Source organism: Microcebus murinus, chromosome 11 (genome assembly GCF_040939455.1).
Source record: "Microcebus murinus isolate Inina chromosome 11, M.murinus_Inina_mat1.0, whole genome shotgun sequence".
NCBI classification, from domain to species: domain Eukaryota; kingdom Metazoa; phylum Chordata; class Mammalia; order Primates; family Cheirogaleidae; genus Microcebus; species Microcebus murinus.
The window spans coordinates 31,491,865-31,512,262 of record NC_134114.1 but is presented as its reverse complement, the minus strand read 5'-3'; the positions used below and the strand labels follow the sequence as shown (position 1 = coordinate 31,512,262).

The window sequence follows — 20,398 nt, the reverse complement described above, 5'->3', positions numbered from 1 at the left end:
CTCAATAAACATACATACACTCTTTCCTAGATGCTTCATCACAAATCTCTGAGTTATTACCACCATTTTATAATGGAGAAAACTAGGGCTGCCAGAGACTAGAGGACTTAGGTGCCTAAACTCCTCAAAGACAGAGCAGCTGACAGCCAGACCTGCCCTGCAGGGATGCCCTGAGAGCACAAGCATTAGCCAGAAGGGTGATGTTCATAGGTATCTTGACCAATAATCCTATAATGAGGTAAATTTTTATCCTAATTAAAACCATATGTGGGTTCTATTGTGCTAGCATGAATGTTAAGATTTACTTGGGGAAAAAAAATTCTAGTACATCTCTTTCTCATTCCTAAAGATAACCCTACCATATCCTCTTAAAGCTATTAATTGATTCTGTAGGTGGAGGGATGGAAAATTTGATGTCAAAGATAAGGCATTATCTCTTCTCTCTCTGCCTTTCCCATAGTGCTCCTCATTTGGGGGTGAGTATTCTTTAGGCTCAGAATCTTTGTGCAAAATAAGCTAGGCTCAAGTTTTTTCTTCTTTTATAATGCTGTGTAGCATTACATGGGTTTAACAAACTGAAATGATTATTCTTATGTTTCATAGCTTTCTCTCCTACTTTGATTTTTGTTTCCCCAATCTAACAAGGTTTCCTTTAGAAAAAGAAGGATTTACACACCACTGGGATGAAAGAACAGAAATATCTTGACTGTATCTCTATTCCCTGGATTGTAAAGGCCCAGCACACTTTCAGTCCATCTCTCATACATCCCTACTCAGGCCACCCCTAGTCTCCTCACGTTTGTGAGACTTGGTCTCTCTCTCCTTTTTCCTATCTGAGAGCAGGTAGACCCAGACAGTTCTTTGGAGGCTCAATGAGTGATTTCTCTTGAGAGAGGCACATCTCTCTAGTCTGCCAAGGAATGAAAATCCAGACAGTCACATAGATCACTTTGAATGGTGCCAAATACATTTCACCAAATGCTACTGGCAATAATTACAACATGTCACTGGGAGATGTGGTGATTTTCTTCCAGCATAAGGCTTCAGTCTTGCCTTAGTGTCATGAAACTGGCAGGACAGAGGAAGCTTTCACCATAGAAATAACATAGACTTCTCATGATCTGGAAAATGAAGGAAGCACAGTGCTTCTTGATTTGAAATGTCTGGAACAGGGTACCCAGGATTGAGTAGGAACCACCTAGAACTTAACTGTGCCTTATGCTGCCACCACCCTTATCAGCTATTTAAAAAATTAGGCAAAGTGGTGAATAAAGACCACCATTTTGTTATGAGCAGGGCTGTGGGCTGCCACTGAGAAAAGGCATAACCTGTTGTAACTCACAAAAAGGAAAGCTATTTGGTTAAGGATGAAAAGTCCTGAAAGCCAGCATGAGAGTCAGCTGCTCAGGAGGCAATAACATCCCAAAGTCTACTAGGATTTTAGGTTCAACCGTAAGACTGTCTTTCATGCAAACAGGACCAGGAAGTCACACCAGAGGACTGAGTAAGACCATGGGCAAAACAGTCAAAAAAATAAAAGCAGCAGCAGCCAAGGAAAACTGCAGGACGGCAAGGAAAGGCAGAGACGCCTAGGAAGGATAAGACGGGGGGAGGGAGCGGGGAGGGAGGGGAGAGCGGAGAGGAGAGCTGAGCACGGACGTCAGGAACAAAAGCTCCGGCGGAGTCTGGTGGAGGCACTCGGGGAGCACGGGGTGTTTTGAATAATTATTAAAATTAGCATGTGTCTGCGCCATCCTGTGGGTGTGGCGCAGAGCGGAGTGTAAACTCTAGCGGGGCTGGAGCAAACATTGGATTAGCGGCAGCAGCCTGCCCGAGGAGTGCGGGGACCAGCGCGCTGCACGCCGACAGGCACGATGGCCTCGTCTCAGGGGAAAAACGAACTGAAATTCGCCGACTGGATGGCCACTCTGCCGGAGAGCATCCACAGCATGCCCCTCACCAATTTAGCCATCCCAGGTAGGCGCGCAGAGGCGCCGCTCCACCCGCCCCGCCCTGCTTTATCTGCCACTAAGTGATAACTTGCCACGGTGTCCGCGGGAGGGAAAGTCCGTCTTCAGGGGTGGGTCACGGGCCAGGCGAGCGCCTGCCCGGTGGCCTTGGGCTTCCCAGCGTTTGTCATACCTCTAGGAGCCCAGGCGCCAGGAGTCAAGGTGACTGCTTTTCTCCTGGGCTTCTGAAGCAGGCTGTTTGCGCAGGACTGGGGCAGGGGGACGCTGGGCTCCCGTGTGACGCCTGCTGCCCCCCACCATGGTTTTTCCTGCAGATTTGGGGGGTGGGAGCAATTTCTGGGTCTGTGGGGTGATCGTGTGGTGTGCGGTGAGCGCGAGCTCGTGTCCCAGGGGCTCGGCTCCAGCGCGTGGACCTCTGAGTCCATCCCCGGCACGGAATTGAGCGGATTTGGTAGATTCTCGGTTAGAGGCATTAATATTCGTCCCCGGTCTCCTTTAAAGAGACAAAGAGCTTCCCGAAGAGTGATGAAAGTTCAGGGACCGGCGGCAGCATGGTAACTGTCCTTGACAGGGAGCTGAAGGGGGCGACGGGCAGAGGGCACCGTTCCCGAGCGGCGTGGCCCCGGAGGGCCTGGCCGAGTGGCCGCCGTCCCGAGTCTGGTCCAAGTGCGTGTCGGCGGCGTATATCGCCCAGGTCAGAAACGCAAACCTTTGAGAACCGTGCGTTTGCTGCTTGGGACAGAAGCCCGGCAGGAAAACCTGCGTGAGCCCTGGCGGAGGGGTGGGATTAACTGGCACACGGTAGGGAAAAGGGGATTGAGCTGGTGTCCAGACAGCCTAGAAGGAAGGAAGTGTGGACAAAGCAGGGAAGAGACAGGAGGGATCAAGCAGCTTAAGCATGGCGCGCGCGCGACTTGGACCCAAGGACTGGGCAGCCTTCTGGGGCGGGAGCGCGTAGCAGCCCCTCGTTCAGGTATCCAGGAGGGAGGGTCGTTTCAGGACAGTTTACGACAGTGACAGCTGGGGACATGGCCATACTTCGTTACCAATTTGGCTACGCACTTGGGCTCAGGGAGCATACACCTGATCGTTCCAGCACCCGGCTGGAGAACAAATTAGTAGCGGGTAGTCCTCTCCCGGCTCTGAAATGAGCTAGTTATTAACTTCAACCTTCTGGTCTACCTCCTCTGATCTGCCCCATCCAGCGCCCCCTCTCAGCTACGAGGCGAAAATGTAATAACTAACAAAACGGGAAAGAAGGGGTCTCTTGGAAGTCTCTGGAGGCTCCAACTAACAGCATTGTAATTGGTCAGTAACTCAAATCAATGGTGGTTAGTCAAGTGGTTATTTGGTGGCAATGATAGGCACAGGCTGCCCTGTATGCCTTCTCCACAAAAAGAGTTGTCTCCTTTCGTCCTGTTTTCAACAGATAGCTTCCCAAGAGCTCAGGAATCTCCAAGGAAAAGAACACCCCAGCTTCTCCAGGCTGCGTTCACCCTGCCTGTGTGAGCCCAGGGATTGCTCTTTTCAAGGAGAGAGTAGAAAGTACACAGCTTTGTTGGCATAACTCCACTCTCACTTTCACAGCCGTTCCCATCCTTTTTCTTCCTTTTTATTTGGTTTTTAAAGTTACTTTCACATGGTCTCACCTGAATGTTTTTATACATATAGAAGGTAAGGGGGAAAGAACTGTGATGGCAGCCTTCCGATAGGTGACTCTCTAGTAGGGTTAAAATCCTAAGTTTGCTTAGCTAATTCTGAGAGATGACATGATACCATTTTGAATCGATCTTAAGTTTCTTTAATACTTCATTTTTCAAAGCCCTGTTACATTCATCAGCTAACATACTCCTTCCAAAAACCCTGTGAAGCAGGCAGTGCTGGCATTATTATCTCCATTCCATAGATGAAAAAATTGAAGCTCAGTGAAGGCAAATGACCTACTATCAGTTCAGAAATATCACCTGTAATGTGGACCGTAGGGAACATCTCCTAGGAATTTTGGAGAGAAAGACTTTGGGATTTTTATCTGGATGATTCAGCAGCAACAAGTACTAATCAGAGTGAGGAGATAAGGAACTAGGCATTAGCAGGAACATGGCAGTTTTCCTTTTCTCTCTCTGGGACAAAGTGAAAACCTGAGGTCAGAGACTTTAATATTCTGGTGATCTTAAGAGTAAAGACATAAAGATGATGGCATTAGGCTGCTGTGGGAATTTCCATTGCTCTCTCACCCCTTTTGTTGTTATACTCAAAGTGGTTCCCCAATCCTTCTGAGAAAAAAATAAACACAATATATTTCACCAAATCTATACTCCTTAATACCCTGTTGTTTCTGTAAAGTAGGTTTGGTGAATAAATACATATAAAACCAGGTTTGAAGAAAAGTTTGGTACCTTTTTGGATTACTCAACCATGAGAGTTTTTGGAGAAAAAAAAGAGATTCGAACTTCTATAGTCAGAGAAGACTAATTGGAGACTATTAAACACTAATGGAATAATTGCCTTAAAATCATGCTAATAGCTTCCTGGCTGCTACATGTTTACTTGGCCAGTTGCTACAGCTCAAATTAAGTAATTATCTCCACCATTTAAAACCACTCCTGGTGTATCACACAAGTGTTTCTATGGAGGGGAACTGCTGCTCAGTCATCCTCAAAGGCTCGGGGTTTTCTTAGGTGAAACAACTGGAGAGTGAAGAGCTGCCTAATTATGAGGCCACCCACCTGCGGCAGCTGACCCAGATTACCCAGGGCTATGGCAAAGAACAATCCTGCGCAGGTGTGTCATATTCTCCACGATGAGTGCAGTTCCGGTGCATTTAAATATTTCTCAAGTTTCTGTTTCTTGAATGGTTTCAGAACCCAGTCTTTCTCAGTGGCTGTTTTACATTTAAATGGCCTCATGATTTGATATTGACTGGGCTGAGGAATTAAGTTAGTAATTGGTATTAATAGTTTCACTTTCAATTTATTTTTCAAAGGAATAGTAGTGCCAGAACACATTGACAGTTGCTCAAATTTCAATCTTGTTTATCATTTCTTCCTGTCTCTGAGGACACTAAGCTAAGTTTTCATTCATATGTATTTGTTTAACAATGGCATTTGGGATTATGAGTGATGCTTTCTGTCACCACAAGCAGATAAGAGAGGGTAAACAAAGTTGGAAACAGGTAGAGAAAGTATAAAATTAGAGTAAAGGCGAGTCTGATAAATATTTGGAAGCAGAGTTCTAACTATAATCATGGTTATAAAGAGATCCATCATGGGAGCAAGCAAAGTGTTTGATAATCTGGGTTTGTACAAAATCTAAAAGATTATGATGGATTTATCCCATTCAATGGGGTCTGGTATGTATTTTCTACCATAGTATTCTACTATATGATAAAAATCTTCATGTGGTACCACACACTGACCATGCAATAATGAAAAATTGGCCAAAATGTTGTGAGACTGGAACCTCAGAGAGAATCTATGATTTCTTCGACAGGGAGCTGATGATTGTACTTTGGATAGGGAACACAGAAACATTTTATGAAATCATTGATTAAACCTGTGAATTCTGTTCATTTCCTTTAGAAAATGGCAACACCAATGAAAAAGAAAAGTTTCGCTTAGGAAAACTAGGTGTTCATACAGTTTTGATTTCTCTGTTCTTATGTCTGCCATTATTAGTTTTTAATTTCTTTGTTGACAGTGATTCCTTCTTGTCACCAGTGTTTCTGGAGCCCACAGTCTTCTTTCTCCTTTTTTGTCATTTACTATTTCATATTACTATTTAATTGGAATGAGCCAATCTATAGGACAAGTATGGGACTGGGTCTAATTGTACAAACTTCTTAAAAGAAAACATTTTTTTCAATCTTTTTATTCAAGGTAGTTATACGGAAGTTAATCTTTCAAGGCCATCAGAAAGCAACAAAATTGTTTAGGATGAAGATCCCTCTTATGTTACTCCTCCAATTCCCAGTTTTATTTTCTATTTTGCTGTAAAGGAAAAATTGAAGGATATCTGAAACATAATTTGTTCTACTAGGCCATTTTCTTGCTGGCTTGAATCCCCATCTGTTGTTAATCAATATAAAGTGATATATTAATATATGCTACTTTGCCATCTACAAAGTATTTTCCTTTGCACACATGTACTTTTTACACTATTTATCAATAATCTTTTAAGGCCTTGCTTCTCAAAGTTGGTCCCAGGGCCAGTAGCATTGGCATGCATGGGAGCTTGGTAGAAATACAGCATCTCAGACCCCACTCCTCAGAATTATTTATTCACAATCTGCATTTAAACAAGATCACTAGGTGATTTATATACACATTTAAAGTGTACATGGGGTCCCCCCTTAGTGTATTTCTAGGGGGGACCTTTATGTAAGTGGCAGAACAAAATCTAAATGTACATCTTCCTACTAGGCACTTTCTATTGGGCCATACAGTCTATCCGTGAGTGTACAACTTTACACCCAGGCTTAATACCAGAAACTCATATTTGACTCAAGGCTAATGGCCCAAGTTGGGAACATTTTTGATAACTGACATGACAGGTCATCATGCACCTTGAGCAATAAGCATGATTTAATTGCTACTTAAGTGTTCAAATTAAGTCACTGTGATAAATATAAAACCTTTCCCCTTATTTCCTTTAAAGTCCTGCTGCTGGTTATTTATCAGCCATCAACAGCACTTAATGTCTGCCCATCTGGTGATGCTAGTGCTCGCTAATGCCAATTTAATGCCCTATATTGGTTCTTTGGTCATTTGGACTCAATCTTTGTTGTACACAGGCCCAGCTACTTTTGTTATATTTGTAAGTTGCTGGTTGATTTAATTTAAGTATAAGCTAGAACTTCTCAAATATTGCTCTTGAGTCAAAGTGATATTATGAAGTAATGCAAAATGTAGTAATTTTCAGCATCAGAAAGTCATCAAAAGCAAAGATAAAAAAGTAAATTGGTTTTTGATAGAAATGAAACGATCTGTTTTGTTAGTATTTGCAAGTCAAAACCTCATTCATTTGAAGCATAGTTTACATGGAATAAAAATGTGCACAAAAGAGGCTATAACCCACTAGTTTGAATTTCAGTTCTTTGACAGAATAAATGTTCTAAAATAGTTAAACATCCTACACATACACACAGAGTGTCCTCAAATTGCTAAAATGAATACCATAGTGTTTGTGTTAAGGTTCATATAGTTTATTCATATAAAAATTTCTTGTGCCCTTACTTAGAGTTTATTTTTTTAATTTAATTCCAACACCATCCAATCAGAATAGAAGGAATAAATTTCAAAGTGGAGGAAGACTGTTGAGTGCCATATATCCACAATAACAATAGGGAATGTTTGTGAGGAAAGACTAACAAATGAGATATACCAGCACAACAAGTAGTGTTCTCTAAACCTTACCAGCCACCAAATAAAATCAGATTCATAATAACTGGCAGTTTCAACTCCTCTCAAATACCTCCTAATGGATTTCCAAGTAGTCCTAGAAATCTCTAGATGGATTGTTAAGTATGGTCTATAAGCCAATCCTTTGGGAGAGATTGATAAGCTAATTCTTTGGGATACCACATGGTATCGGCCATTTGCCTTCTTTCCTGTTTTGGGGGCAGCTTTGTGTGGTTTTCACCTTCTTTAATATAAAGCGATATATTAGTATATGCTACTTTGCCATCTACAAAGTATTTTCCTTTGCACACATGTACTTTTTACACTATTTATCAATAATCTTTTAAGGCCTTGCTTCTCAAAGTATATAGAGAAACTGTGTTCCATGGTTTTATGCCCAAACATCACTGCTGCTGTAGCCCCCATCCTGTGTTGGGTCTGCAGAGGCCCAACATTGAGGAGGATGTTGATATCTAACAAGAATCAAAGGCTCCCAAAGCTAGGTCCCCCATTGTGGAAGCTGTTGATATAAACTTTTACTCCTGCTTATTCTGTCTGTCATCACTGTTGAAGCTGTGAGTGCTGGTACTGCCAAAATGTTGCATCTTTTTTGCTTGGTTTATATTGATTTTTTGTTATTGCCTCCTTGCCTAGAACTCAGATATGTGTTTATGAGAGCTGGGCAGAGGACAATATGTGTGAGATTTTTTGTTCTACACTCTGCATTATTTTCAATGTTAGTTCACTTTGTGCATGTGTGTGTCTGTGTCTGTGTGTGTGTGTGTTGTGTGTGCATGCACGGGTGTGTATCAACAACTTAAGATAATTTCTTTTTCAGGAAATGTCCTGATTTTTCCTATAAGTAGACCGTCTCTGGTAGGTAAGACCTAAACATTTCTACAAACAGGCCAAAAGTAGGAAAACCGCTAGAGTTTATATTTTTTTCACTGAGCACCCTGGGATAATGTAAATAGAGCCAAATAATCTGACATACCTGAAGTAATCTCTAAGTCTCCATTGTATTAAAGCATATTAGTAGAATAATTGCTGTGCACTGACTTTTAAGAAAAGGTTAAATCACACACACATACATATTTTAATTCTTGTTGCTTATAGGGGTAAGCTCTGCTTCCTGGAAAATTTGACTATTACAACCAGTTAGATTGACTCTCACCCACAAGTAATAGTTTTTGGAAACCAGAGAACATGCTAATCAAGGAACTTCTAGGCACTCCAGGAGCTCCTAGGCACTGGAGGATCTCCTAGACATAGTCATGGGATTTAATGTCCTTAAGAAACTTTTATACTCCTCTTATCTTCTCTGGTTTGGGTAGGGTTAGGATCAGTCTCAGAAGACTGGAGATCAGAAAAATACCTAAATCATATATTTCTGCATAAAGGGAAAAGTGAGAGAAAAAACTTTACCATGGTTCAGATAGAATTCTGCTGCTAGGAGCTTTCAACATACAGCACCATATGCTTTTATTATGCTCTATTAAGACAGGAGGATAGGTCGGTAAGAGAGGGGCAGGAGGAGACAGTTAAACAGTCTTGAGAAGCAGCCATGATTAGTCACCTCCGGAGATCAGGTACTGAAACAGATGGCCCATAGATTAGTTAGAATTGCTCTTTTTATGTTTCTATATTTCATTACAGATCCTGACAGTGGACAGCTTTTACAACATTCTGTCTTAAATGTCAACTAATATTATGTTTTACATAGAATTCTTTCTCTGAGTTAATTTTTTTGAAGCAGTCATATTTATCATTAATTAACATTATAAATGATAATTTTGTTCCCCACTTCACTTGGAAAGCTTTTATTTCACAAAGGAACATAGACGACCATAAATGGCAATCTTAGTTTCCTGATAAACTTTCCCAGAGGCCCCCTCTGTCTTGTGTGGTGAAGAGAAAGATGCACTTGAAGGAGTCCTGCTGGGCAAGTGGGAACGTATCTCAGGCCACGTACCCCTGTTGCTATATGGAGGAGGAAGGAGAGGAGGGGGAAGATGACTGCAGCTGCCTTAGTACAGAGTTATCCCTGAACATATCCCTGCCCTGGGCCCTTTTCAAGAAAAAAAGGTAGTCAGGGGGATGTAACGCTCCTGCCTGGCATGCTGGTAAAAGGGAAGGCTGCAGAGTGTGAAGTTTTGTTTGGTCTTCATCACCCCATCATGTCCTTATTTTTCTTCTTATTGGGCCAAATTCCTTGCCTACTAATAGAGTCACACCCTTTGAGATGACCTTAATGCTCTTGCCTTACTCATCCCTATTCTACTTTCCTAAAAATCCTCAACTCAGTTAAATGCAACTTTCACCTATTCCAAACCCAGAAAACTTCAGTGGATAAACATTGTTAGAGAACAAATACATAGCCTGGATGACTATACTCACTAGAAATTTCTGACCATAGTTTCAAATGGGCATTTGATACAGCTAGAGAGACTTACTATACTTCCTTAGTAAATTTGTTTTCCTGTTATCTGAAATGGCAATTTCATACCCCTTCTTGTTTTACTGAAATCCATACCTCCTTCTCACCTCATCTAAACTGATTTTATAATAGATGCAAACAGATAAGAACTTCCTGAGTTGCCTCTATTGAACCTCCAATGCATCTGCATCTATGTCTGCATACTCTGCATTTCACTGAGATAAGAGGAAGACATGGACCTGCTCCTACCTAAGTTCAGCTTCTCCACTTGTGTTCTGGATCCCATGTGCTCAAATCTCTTCAAGGTTTACTCTTGAATTTATCCACACTATCTCTTACATCATCATTTTTATCTACCTCTACAGGATTATTCCAGTTAGCCCAGAAACATGCATTAATAACACTCCTCTCTAAAAACAAAACAAAACAAAAAAACAACAACGAAAAACACCTCTCTATCCTCTATACTATTTTTTGATACTTGTAAAAATATAACTGTCTTCGTTCTTCAGGTTATCATTTCTCTTTCTCACCCTATTTCATAGGCATCTCATTGTTCCTCCACCACTGGATTAACATTGTTCTTATCAACTTTGCCAAGGATCTATGTTTTGCCAAAGGTGATGGTTAGTTTTCTATATTATTTGACTTTTCAGCAGCATTTGATGTAGTTTGCCACATCTCTCTTCTTGAAAGATATTCTTCTTTTGTTTTCTTAGCATGGTTTATTTTTTTATCATGATAAAAACACATTACATGAAATTTATCCTCAAACTTTTAAGTATGCAATACAGTATTGTTAGCTAAAAGTATAATACAATATTGCACAAATTCTCTAGAACTTTTTCATCTTTCATGACTGAAACTCTCTATCTGTTCAATAGAAACTCCCTTTTCCACATCTCCACCAATTTCTGGCAACCACCACTTTATCTCTGCTTTGATGAGTTTGACTACCTTATACAACTCATATAAATGGAATCATGCAGTTATTTGTCCTTGTGTGATTGGTTTATTTTAGTTAGCATATGTCCTCAAGGTTTGTTCCTATGGTAGCACATGACAGGATTTCCTTCTTTTTTATGGCTGAATAATAGTCCATTTGTGTGAATATACCACAATTTCTTTATTCATTCATCCATTTATAAACACTTAGATTGTGAATAACTATTCAGTCAACGTAGGAATGCAGATACTGATTTCAATTCTTTTGGGTAAATACCCAAAAAGGAATTGCTAGATCATGTGGTAGTCCTATTTTTAATTTTTTGAGGAACCACCATACTGTTTTTCATAGAGATTGTACTATTTTACATTTCCATGAACAGTGCTCAATGATTCCAATTTCTCTACATTCTTGCCAACGCTTATTATTTTCTGTATTTTGATAAAAGCCACCCTACTAGGTATAAGACAATGTCTCACTGTAGTTTTGATTTTCATTTCCCTGGTGATTAGTGATATTGAGCACTGTTTCATATACTTCTTAGTCATTTCATTTCTTCCTTAGAGAAATGTCTATTTTAGTCCTTTGCCCAGTTTTTAATAGGGCTATTTGCTTTCTTTGCGATTGAATTGTAGGAATTCCTCATATATTTTGCAAACTAACCCCTTACATATATATGATTTGCAAGTATTTACTCCCATTTCACAGGCTGATTTTTCACTCTGATGATTTATTTCCTTAACTATGCAGAAGCTTTTTTTGTTACATGTAGTTCCACTTGTCTATTTTTGCTTTTCATGCCTGAGCTTTTGGTGCCATATTCAAAGAATCATTGTCAAACCCAATTTCATGAAGTTTTCCCCCTACATTTTCTTCTAAAAGCTTAACATTTTCAGCACTTACATTTAAACCTTTAATCCACTTTGACATGATATGTATATATGGTGTAAGATAAGGGTGCATTTCCTTCTTTTGAATGTGGATATCCAGTTTTCCCAACATCATTTGTTGAAGAGACTACCCTTTCCCCAGTGTATATTCTTGGTACTCTTCTTGAAGAGAAGTTGACAGTATATGTATGGATTTATTTCTGGTCTCTCTATTCTACTCTATTGGTCTAAATATTATTCTTTATGTCAGAACTGTTTTCATTACTGTGCTTTGTAGTATGTTTTGAAATTAAGGAATATAAGGCCTCCAGCTTTGCTCTTCCTCAAAATTGTTTTGGCTGTTTGGAGTCCTATGTAGTTTCATATAAATTTAGGAGTCTTTTCCTATTTCTGCAAAAAAAAAAATAAAAAAATAATGTCATGAGCTTTTATTAAGGATTGCATTGAATCTATAGATTGTTTTGGGTAATAGCAACATTTGAATAATATTGAATAATTAGTAATATTAAGTTTTCCAGTCCATGAACACAGCATGTCTTTTAATTTGTTTGTGTCATTTTTAATTTCTGTCTGCAGTGTTTTGTGATTTTCAGTATATAAGTTTTTTGCCTCCTTGTTTATTCCCAAGTATTTTATTCTTTTTGATGATGCTGTAAGTGGGATTGTTTTCTTAATTTTCTTTTTGGATTATTCATTCTTAGTGTATAAAAACATAACTGATACTTTTATATTGATTTTGTATCCTTCAACTTACTGAATTTATTAATTCTAACAGGTATGTTTTGTGGAATCTTTAGGATTTTTTATGTATAAAATCATGTTATCTGCAAAAAAAGATAGTTTTACTTTTCCCTTTATTATTTGGATGCCTTTTGTTTCTTTTTTTCTTACCTAATTGCTCTGTCTAGCATATACAGTACTATTTACTAGAAGTAGGAACAGAGGTCATCCTTGACTTGTTCTTGATCTTACAGGAAAAGCTTTCAACTTTCACCACTGAGTATGACTATGAGCTTGTCATGTATGGTTTTTATTTTGTTGAGGTACATTCCTTCTATACCTAATTTGTTATAAGTTTTTAATCATAAAAAGACGTTAAATTTTGTCAAATGCTTTTTCTTCATCTATTGATACAATCATGATTTTTATCCTTTCTTCTGTTAACATGGTGTATTACGTTAATTGATTTTCATATGTTGAACCATCTTTGCTTTCCAGGGATAAATCCCATTTCATCACAGTGTGTAATTCTTCTAATGTGCTGTTGAATTAAGTTCAATTGTATTTTGTTGAGGATTTTTGCATCTATGTTCATCAGTGATATTGGCCTGTAATTTTCTTTTTCTTGTGGCATTTTTGTCTGCCTTTGGTATCAGAGTAATGCTATTCTCATAAGATGAATTTGGAAGTGTTCACTCCCCTTCAGGTTTTTTTTGGAAGAGTTTCAGATGGATTAGCATTAATTCTAATTTGGTAGAATTCACCTGTGAAGCCATCTGGTTCTGGGCTTTTATTTGGTGAGAGAATTTTAATAACTGAATCAGTCTTCATGCTAGTCTTAGGGCTGTTCAGATTTTCTATTTCTTCATGATTCAGTCTTGGTATGTAGTATGTTTATAAGAATTTTATTCATTTTCTCTAGGTTATCTCATATTCTGCCATATAATTGTTCATAGTAATCTCTTATGATCCCTTCTATTTTTGCATCATTAGTTGTACTGTCTTCTGTTTCATTTTTGACTTTGTTTGAATCTTCTCTCTTTTTTTATTTTAACTGTTTGTAAATTTTATCTTTTCAAAAAAATCTTAGTTTTTGTTGATTTTTTTTTCTATTCTCTATTTTATTTCTGCTTGAATCTTTATTATTTTTCTTAATTACCTAAGTTTTGGGCTAGTTTTCTCTTCTTTTTCTAGTTCCTTGAGTTATAGAATTAGGTTATTTAAGATTCTTCTTCTTTTTTTATGTAGGCATTTTTTGTGTAAACTTCATTCTTACTATCACTTTCTATAAGTTTTGGCGTATTGTGTTTTCAATCTCATTTTTGTTTATCTCAAGATATTGTCTAAATTTCCTTTTGGTTTCTTATTTGATCCATTGGTTGTTCAAAATGTATTGTTTAATTTTCCCATTTTCCCTATATTTATGAATTTTCCAGTTTTACTTCTGCGGTTGATTTATTTCTAGTTTCTTTCCATTGTGATCAGAGAAGGTATTGTTTAATCACTTGGAAGGACTTAGCAATTTCTTAGCAGGAGGTATATGGATTGAAAATTGAATACAGCAGGTACAAATATCAATTTAGGACCTGAATGTTATTTCCAAGGCTACTGGATTAAGAATAATATTTTAGCATGTCGGTAGATGAATTTATTTTTATGTTATATCAATGTAATTATTGAGACTGACCTTCTGTCATAGGAGATACGCAGACTCTAGCCTGTGATTGTTCTATTACCCATGTAGAGTTTGGGGTTCCCTGTATCATACCTGAAGTCAAGAGTAGACTTCAGGCATGAAGTCTAGTCTTCACAACTTTTAGGGCAAAAGAATGACTTTTAGGACAAAGTTCTTGAAGAAGAAAACACCAATCCTGAGCTCAAAATTTATGGGTAGCATGTTTTTCCTAAAGCCAGCTCACCCCTCATACATTTTATGTTAATGAACAATTCACATAAGGGCCATTTAAAAAATGTAACAGGGCATATAATTATATTTGGCTACAGTATTTGTTTATTAAATGTTGATAAAATGAAAGATTGGAAAAAGAAAAAAAACTATTGGACTTAAAGCCTAGAAATGTAAGAACAAAGTTCTGCAAAAAATTACTAAAAAAGAAAGGTGCGTGACTCATGTAAATGATAACTTAAACATGGTTCATCTACTTTGGTGTTAATTGTTCAACGAATTTGCATGTAAATTTTTTAGAACACTGTTGGATGTGGGGGTGTGTGTGTGTTTGTGTGAGTGTTCTAGGATCTTAAGTCACACACCTTATTAGTATCAAGAATTTACCAAGTCAGGTTTATTAAACTTTGGAAAGTTATACATATAAAATCAACCTCCTATTTCCCTAACATACGTATTAAAATGGGCATGACCTTTTCTGTGTCATAACTGGCAATCTGGACCCCTAGGGTGGAGGTATTAAGAATCACTTAATACCTTTGTGTTTCCATTTTTCTACATATTAGATGGTGATAATAGTTTCTTCCTCAAAAGGAGAGGAATTCAGAGCCCTTATTTTTAAAATATGTATGGTAATACCAAGATCAATAAAATTAAATCATTTAATTTTGTGTGTGTTTGTGGTGTTGATGGTATTTTGGATAGGGGATGGCAAAAAATGGCAATTCGAAATCTGAATAGAAAAATAATATGAATTGCTGCTTTCAAAATATTGATTCACCAATTTCTTTTCAAGACTTAAATACTGTTACATATTTTTTTTAAAGTATTTATTTTTTAATAATAGTGTTAAAGTATACATAACATAAATGTACCATTTGAACCATTTTTAAGTGTGGAGTTCAGTGACCTTAAGGACATTCACATGTCATACAGCCATCACTGCCCTCCAGCCACACATTTTTTTACCTTGCAAAACTGAAACTCTGTATCCATTAAATAATATGTAAAATTACTTTTAAAATGATTTTGTCTTTCACCTATACAGCACTTTATATATTACAAAGATATAGCACATATTTAATCTTGTTTGTACATCAACATTTTTTTAAGAAAGATAAAGACTCATGGCCCAGAAATGCTCAATAACTTGCTAACTCCCACTCCTCTGGTTAATTGGAGAAGCAAACTTGAACCTCCAGGGTTGTTTCCTGCTTAATACCACAGGTAATGCAAAACAAACTCATTGTCTGTGTCACCTGATCTCTCAAATGATTGGGACTATTTTTTTTTTCAGTTGTGCTAACCTATTGTAAACTTTGTACTTGCTTTCCAAGTTCTATTTTAATCCTAAGTATTTGAGATTTGTGTTTTTTTTTTTTCTGATGAGATCATATGGGGTTCACTTTGAGATCCTTAATGTTTTGAATAATATATGTAGAAACTGATCATAAAATGAACTTGCCCAAGAAATGAACCTTGAGAACATTATGCTAAGTGAAGTAAGCTAGTCACAAAAAGACAAATACTGTATGATTCCACTTATATAAGGCATCTAAAGAATTAATAGTTACATTCAATGAAACAGAAAGTAGAATGGTGCTTGGCAGGGCAAAGGTGAAGGGGGAAATAGGGAATTGTTTAATGGGTACAGTTTCAATTTTATAAGGTGATAAAGCTCTAGAGATTGTACATAAATTTGAATGTATTTGGCACTATAGAACTGAACACTTAAAAATAGTTAAGGAGGCTGGGTGTGGTGGCTCATGCCTGTATTCTCAGCATTTTGGGATACCAAGGTGGGAGGATCACTTGAGGCTAGGAGTTCGAGATATCCTGGCAACATAGTGAGACCCTGTCTCTACAAAACATAAAAAAAAAAAAAAAAAATCCGCCTGGCATGGTGGAACACACCTGTAGTCCTAGCTAGTTGTGAGGCTGAAGCAGGAGGATTGCTTGAGCCCAGGAATTCTAGGTTACAGTGAGCTATGATCATGCCACTGTACTTCAGACTAGGTGACAAGAGTGTCAGACCCTGTCTTTAAAATAAATAAATAATAAAGATTAAGATGGTAAGTTTTATTTTATGTGTGTGTGTTTTTATTACAAATGGAGAAAAAGAGAAATAAACTTGCCCAGTCAGATTAAGTTTTATGATTTTTGACATAAACACTTTGAGGTTTACCCTGCAGTTTTCTGCAGCCTCCATAATTCTTTGAGGCTCTAACACAAAGAAGGGCATTCCCTTCAACTTTGCTCCCAGCTAAGTGGCTAATAACTGTTTCTTCCTCTTGTTATTTCATTCATGGTTTCATTGATTCACGTTGACCAAATCACATTACCTTCTTAGGTCTCTGTTTTTTCAGTGTAGTATCAGACTAATGTATTCTGTCCTCTTAAGTATCCTGCTGGTAAGGGTTAATGAAATAATATATAGGAAGCTTTCAAAGTCTTCATATTGAAAACATCTTCCTGGGTTCATAAGCATGTTAGGAGTCACATTACCCGGATATACCCCTCAAGGACAATTTCTCTTCTTGGATGGAGTTGATAGTAGGATAATACAGTTTGAATTCAAAATTCATTCACTCAGAAATTACACATTAAACACTGAATATGTTCCATCCTGTGCTAGGGACTGGAAATGAAGGTAAACAAGCTAGATTAGACATTTATATTCTATTAGCAGAAAAGAGATCCTAAACAAATGCAGAGAAAAAGACCCATTTAGTCGAAACCATTCTGAGAAAGAGCGAGACCCTGTCTCTACTATAAATAGAAATTAATTGGCCAACTAAAAAAAAAAATATATATATATATATAGAGAGAGAGAGAGAGAGAGAGAGAAAATTAGCCGGGCATGGTGGAGCATGCCTGTAGTCCCCAGCTACTCGGGAGGCTGAGGCAGGAGGATCACTTGGGCCCAGGAGATTGAGGTTGCTGTGAGCAAAGCTGATGCCATGGCACTCACTCTAACCTGGGCAATAAAGTGTGACTGTCTCAAAAAAAAAAAAAAAACAAAAAAAACAAAACCCATTTAGAAGAATTCACTTAAGCTGTAGGAATCGTTTTGATTTTTATTGAAATATCTGAGCTCCAGGTCAAAAATTGTCCTCTTGGAAAACTTCACTCTTCATTTTCACATTAAAATTTAGAACATGGGCACGGGAGTTGGGAGCCTAAAATATACTACCACCTCATAAACACTCTTAGGTCATTAGCCAAATGACTCGGGCTCTGGATATCTACTTAAACAGTGAAAAATTCAGCCTTTATTTTCGATATTTCCCCAAATATCCAGATGAAAGCCTGACCTGTTCACCTTTCATAGGGATGCTTTTATGGCCTGCTCCCCACCCTTCATGCCAGACGGTGGGAGAATGGAGGAACCTGTGGCTGAGGCACTCATCCCACAGGGCAAAGCAGTGGCCCAGAAGCCTCCCAACCGTCCTTTGACCTTGTTCCTCACACAGCTTCTGTTCTTTTTACAGTTTCCTTCCAGGTCTGGTAATACTTACTTGCAATCATATATATGTTTTTTTCATTTACCTGCGTCTTCCATTTCAGATCCTGATCACGATAATATCAAAAGACATCAAATCTGATTTTGACCGGCCCTGTCAGAAACTGTAGGTCTAGTTGAGAGCTTGCTGAGTTTTAGGGTCACCCTGCACCCTAAGAGCCTGAAGGAAGTTGTTTCAGAGGTGATGAAAGAGAATTGTTGGTTTTTCTCCATATGCGTGATGCCAAAAGCGTAATGTGACTCATCTGCAGTAGGCTGGAAAGCTCTCGTGGAGGCAGAAGTCTAGTTTTGGGAGATTTAGCTAATGTAGTATAGCATTTTGCTTATAGGAAGAGATCACAGTAATAGCTATCATTTATCAAGGGCTGCCTGCTGACAGTCACTTACATGTACTAACTCTAATCTTTATAACAATCCTAAACAGCCAATATCATTCCCATTTTACAGATGTGCAAACAAAGAGATTAAATACTCAGGCTCACAGAGGTATTAAGTTATGGAGACAGAGGGCTGTCAAGTTTCCAAGTCCAAGCATTTTCATTAACAAATTAGGTCTTCATTATATTATTTTTTTAGGATTCTCTCCATTGACAGTTATAAACTGCATTTTTCTGTGTTGTTCTGACTTATGTAGTTAAGTACATATTGATTTGAGCCCTTTTAGAAACAATCAGTATGTGTACATTTTAATGTTTTAACTTACTTTTCATTATGCTGTAACTGTAAAAATGTACCTAGACATTTTCTTAAATCCTTAAGGAGCAAACCAAATGGCACTGAATTTCAACAAGAATGAGGTTAAAAGTTTTCTTAATGCCTTAAACCCAGAATTATGTTTTTTCTCTGTACCCTACTCCTGCCTGCAAAATGTCATCATACCATTTTCTCTTAGATGAGAAAAAAGCAAATGTTATAAAAGAAAAAAGTTTGGTGCAGCTACATCAGCCTCATGAGAACTCAAGTGGAACTTTAAATCCCGATGTTATATTCAAAAGGACATTGGCAAGTCATGAAGCTCAGAGAGCCTCTCAACTAGTTACTCATTGGTCCTTGACCCTGGGAGATGCATTTTGATTTTGATTGCTTTTTTATCAAAAGTTAAAACCTATTCAAGAATACTGCTTTAAGGATATTTTTCTTGGCTAATGTTTGGGCAAAAATTATTTTTATTCCTGCTGAAATGAAAAATTTTCACTAAAATTCAGAACAGAATATTATAAAACTTCAGCTCTTATCCCTCTAAAATAGTTTGTTTCATTATAATATTTACTGACAATTATAACAAATGCATTTTCCCAAACTTTAAGACAATATTTTAATAGAAAATTAAATGAAAGAAATCAATTTTACTAGATTCTTTTCTCCATTAAAAATGTAGCAAATAGTACAAACATTTAATGATTGCTTTCTACATTCTAGGCAATGTGCTAGGTGCTTTGGCAAATATTGGCTAACATTTATATGTGATTAACCTATGGAGTCATTTTCTAAAATATAGAATTTGCCTCTTTAAGATGATGCCATGGTTAATTTCAAGTATTACAAACAAAAAATTTTTTAAAAATCTCTCTTTCAGCAGAGTACTAAGAACCAATACAATTTAATCATTTTTATGATACAGGATTATTATTATTAGCATATTGAACTATACATCATATAAAGATATTTTGAAAAAGCAATTAGTATATGCATAGCTGTTTATGCGTACATTTAATGGACTAGACCCCTGTGTTTTCAAGTTTGTGTGTTTGAGTGTTATAGTATTTTATTGTGGCAAAATATACACAACATAAAATTTATCACTTCAAACCATTTCTAAGCATTCATGTCTGTGGCATTAAGTATATGCACATAGTTGTGCAAACATCACCACCATCCGTCTCCAGAACTTTGGCATTTTCTCAAACTGAAACTCTGTACTCATTAAACACTAACTCCCCATTCTTCCCTCTCCAAGACCGCTAGGTGCTTCATATAAGTGGAATCATCTAATTTTGTACTTAGTGACTGGCCTATTTAACTCAGCATAATGTCTGTAAGTTTCATTCATGTTGTAGCATGTATCAGAATGTCCTTCCTTTTCAAGACTGAATTATATTGTACCGCGTGATTGCTCTATATTTTGCTTACCCATTTATCTGTTGATGAATACTTGGGTTGCTTCCACCTTTTGGCTATAGTGAATAGTACTGCTATGAACATAGGTGCACAAATATCTGGTTCAAGTCCCTGCTTTCACTTCCGTTGGGTATATTCCTAAATGTGGAATTACTTCATTGTGTATTAATTCTGTTTAATGTTTTAAGCAATCTGTTATAGTTTTGATCTCTCTTTTCCTGTTGCTATTTCCTTGTACTGTTAGTGTGCCTACCTTCAGAAAACTTGCCCTACCTAGTTACACCCCTTTACACTTTGCTGTTTATTTTCTTTTAGTTGAAGAATGATTTAGCTAAGTTTATTATAATTGTGCTTGGTATAGAAGTAAGTAGCCTCTGAGTGAGGCTTTATGGGCTGTTTAATTAAGCAATGTTTATGTGCTTTAGTAATTTAGGATGTCAGCTTTAGTAAATCAATCTTATTATATCTATTTAATCACTGAAAAGTCTTCAT

At 37.6% G+C, this 20,398-nt stretch overlaps 1 protein-coding gene across 1 annotated transcript in view; it reads left to right on the top strand.

Moving 5' to 3' along the window:
- The first annotated feature begins 1,662 nt into the window (after positions 1–1,662).
- Positions 1,663–20,398, top strand: part of PLCXD3 (phosphatidylinositol specific phospholipase C X domain containing 3) — a 146,372-nt gene continuing 127,636 nt past the window's right edge. Inside the window, exon 1 of the mRNA XM_012777777.3 lies at positions 1,663–1,977. Coding sequence (XP_012633231.1) covers positions 1,875–1,977 — 103 coding nt within the window. The 5' untranslated portion in view covers positions 1,663–1,874. The remainder of the gene's footprint in view (positions 1,978–20,398) is intronic.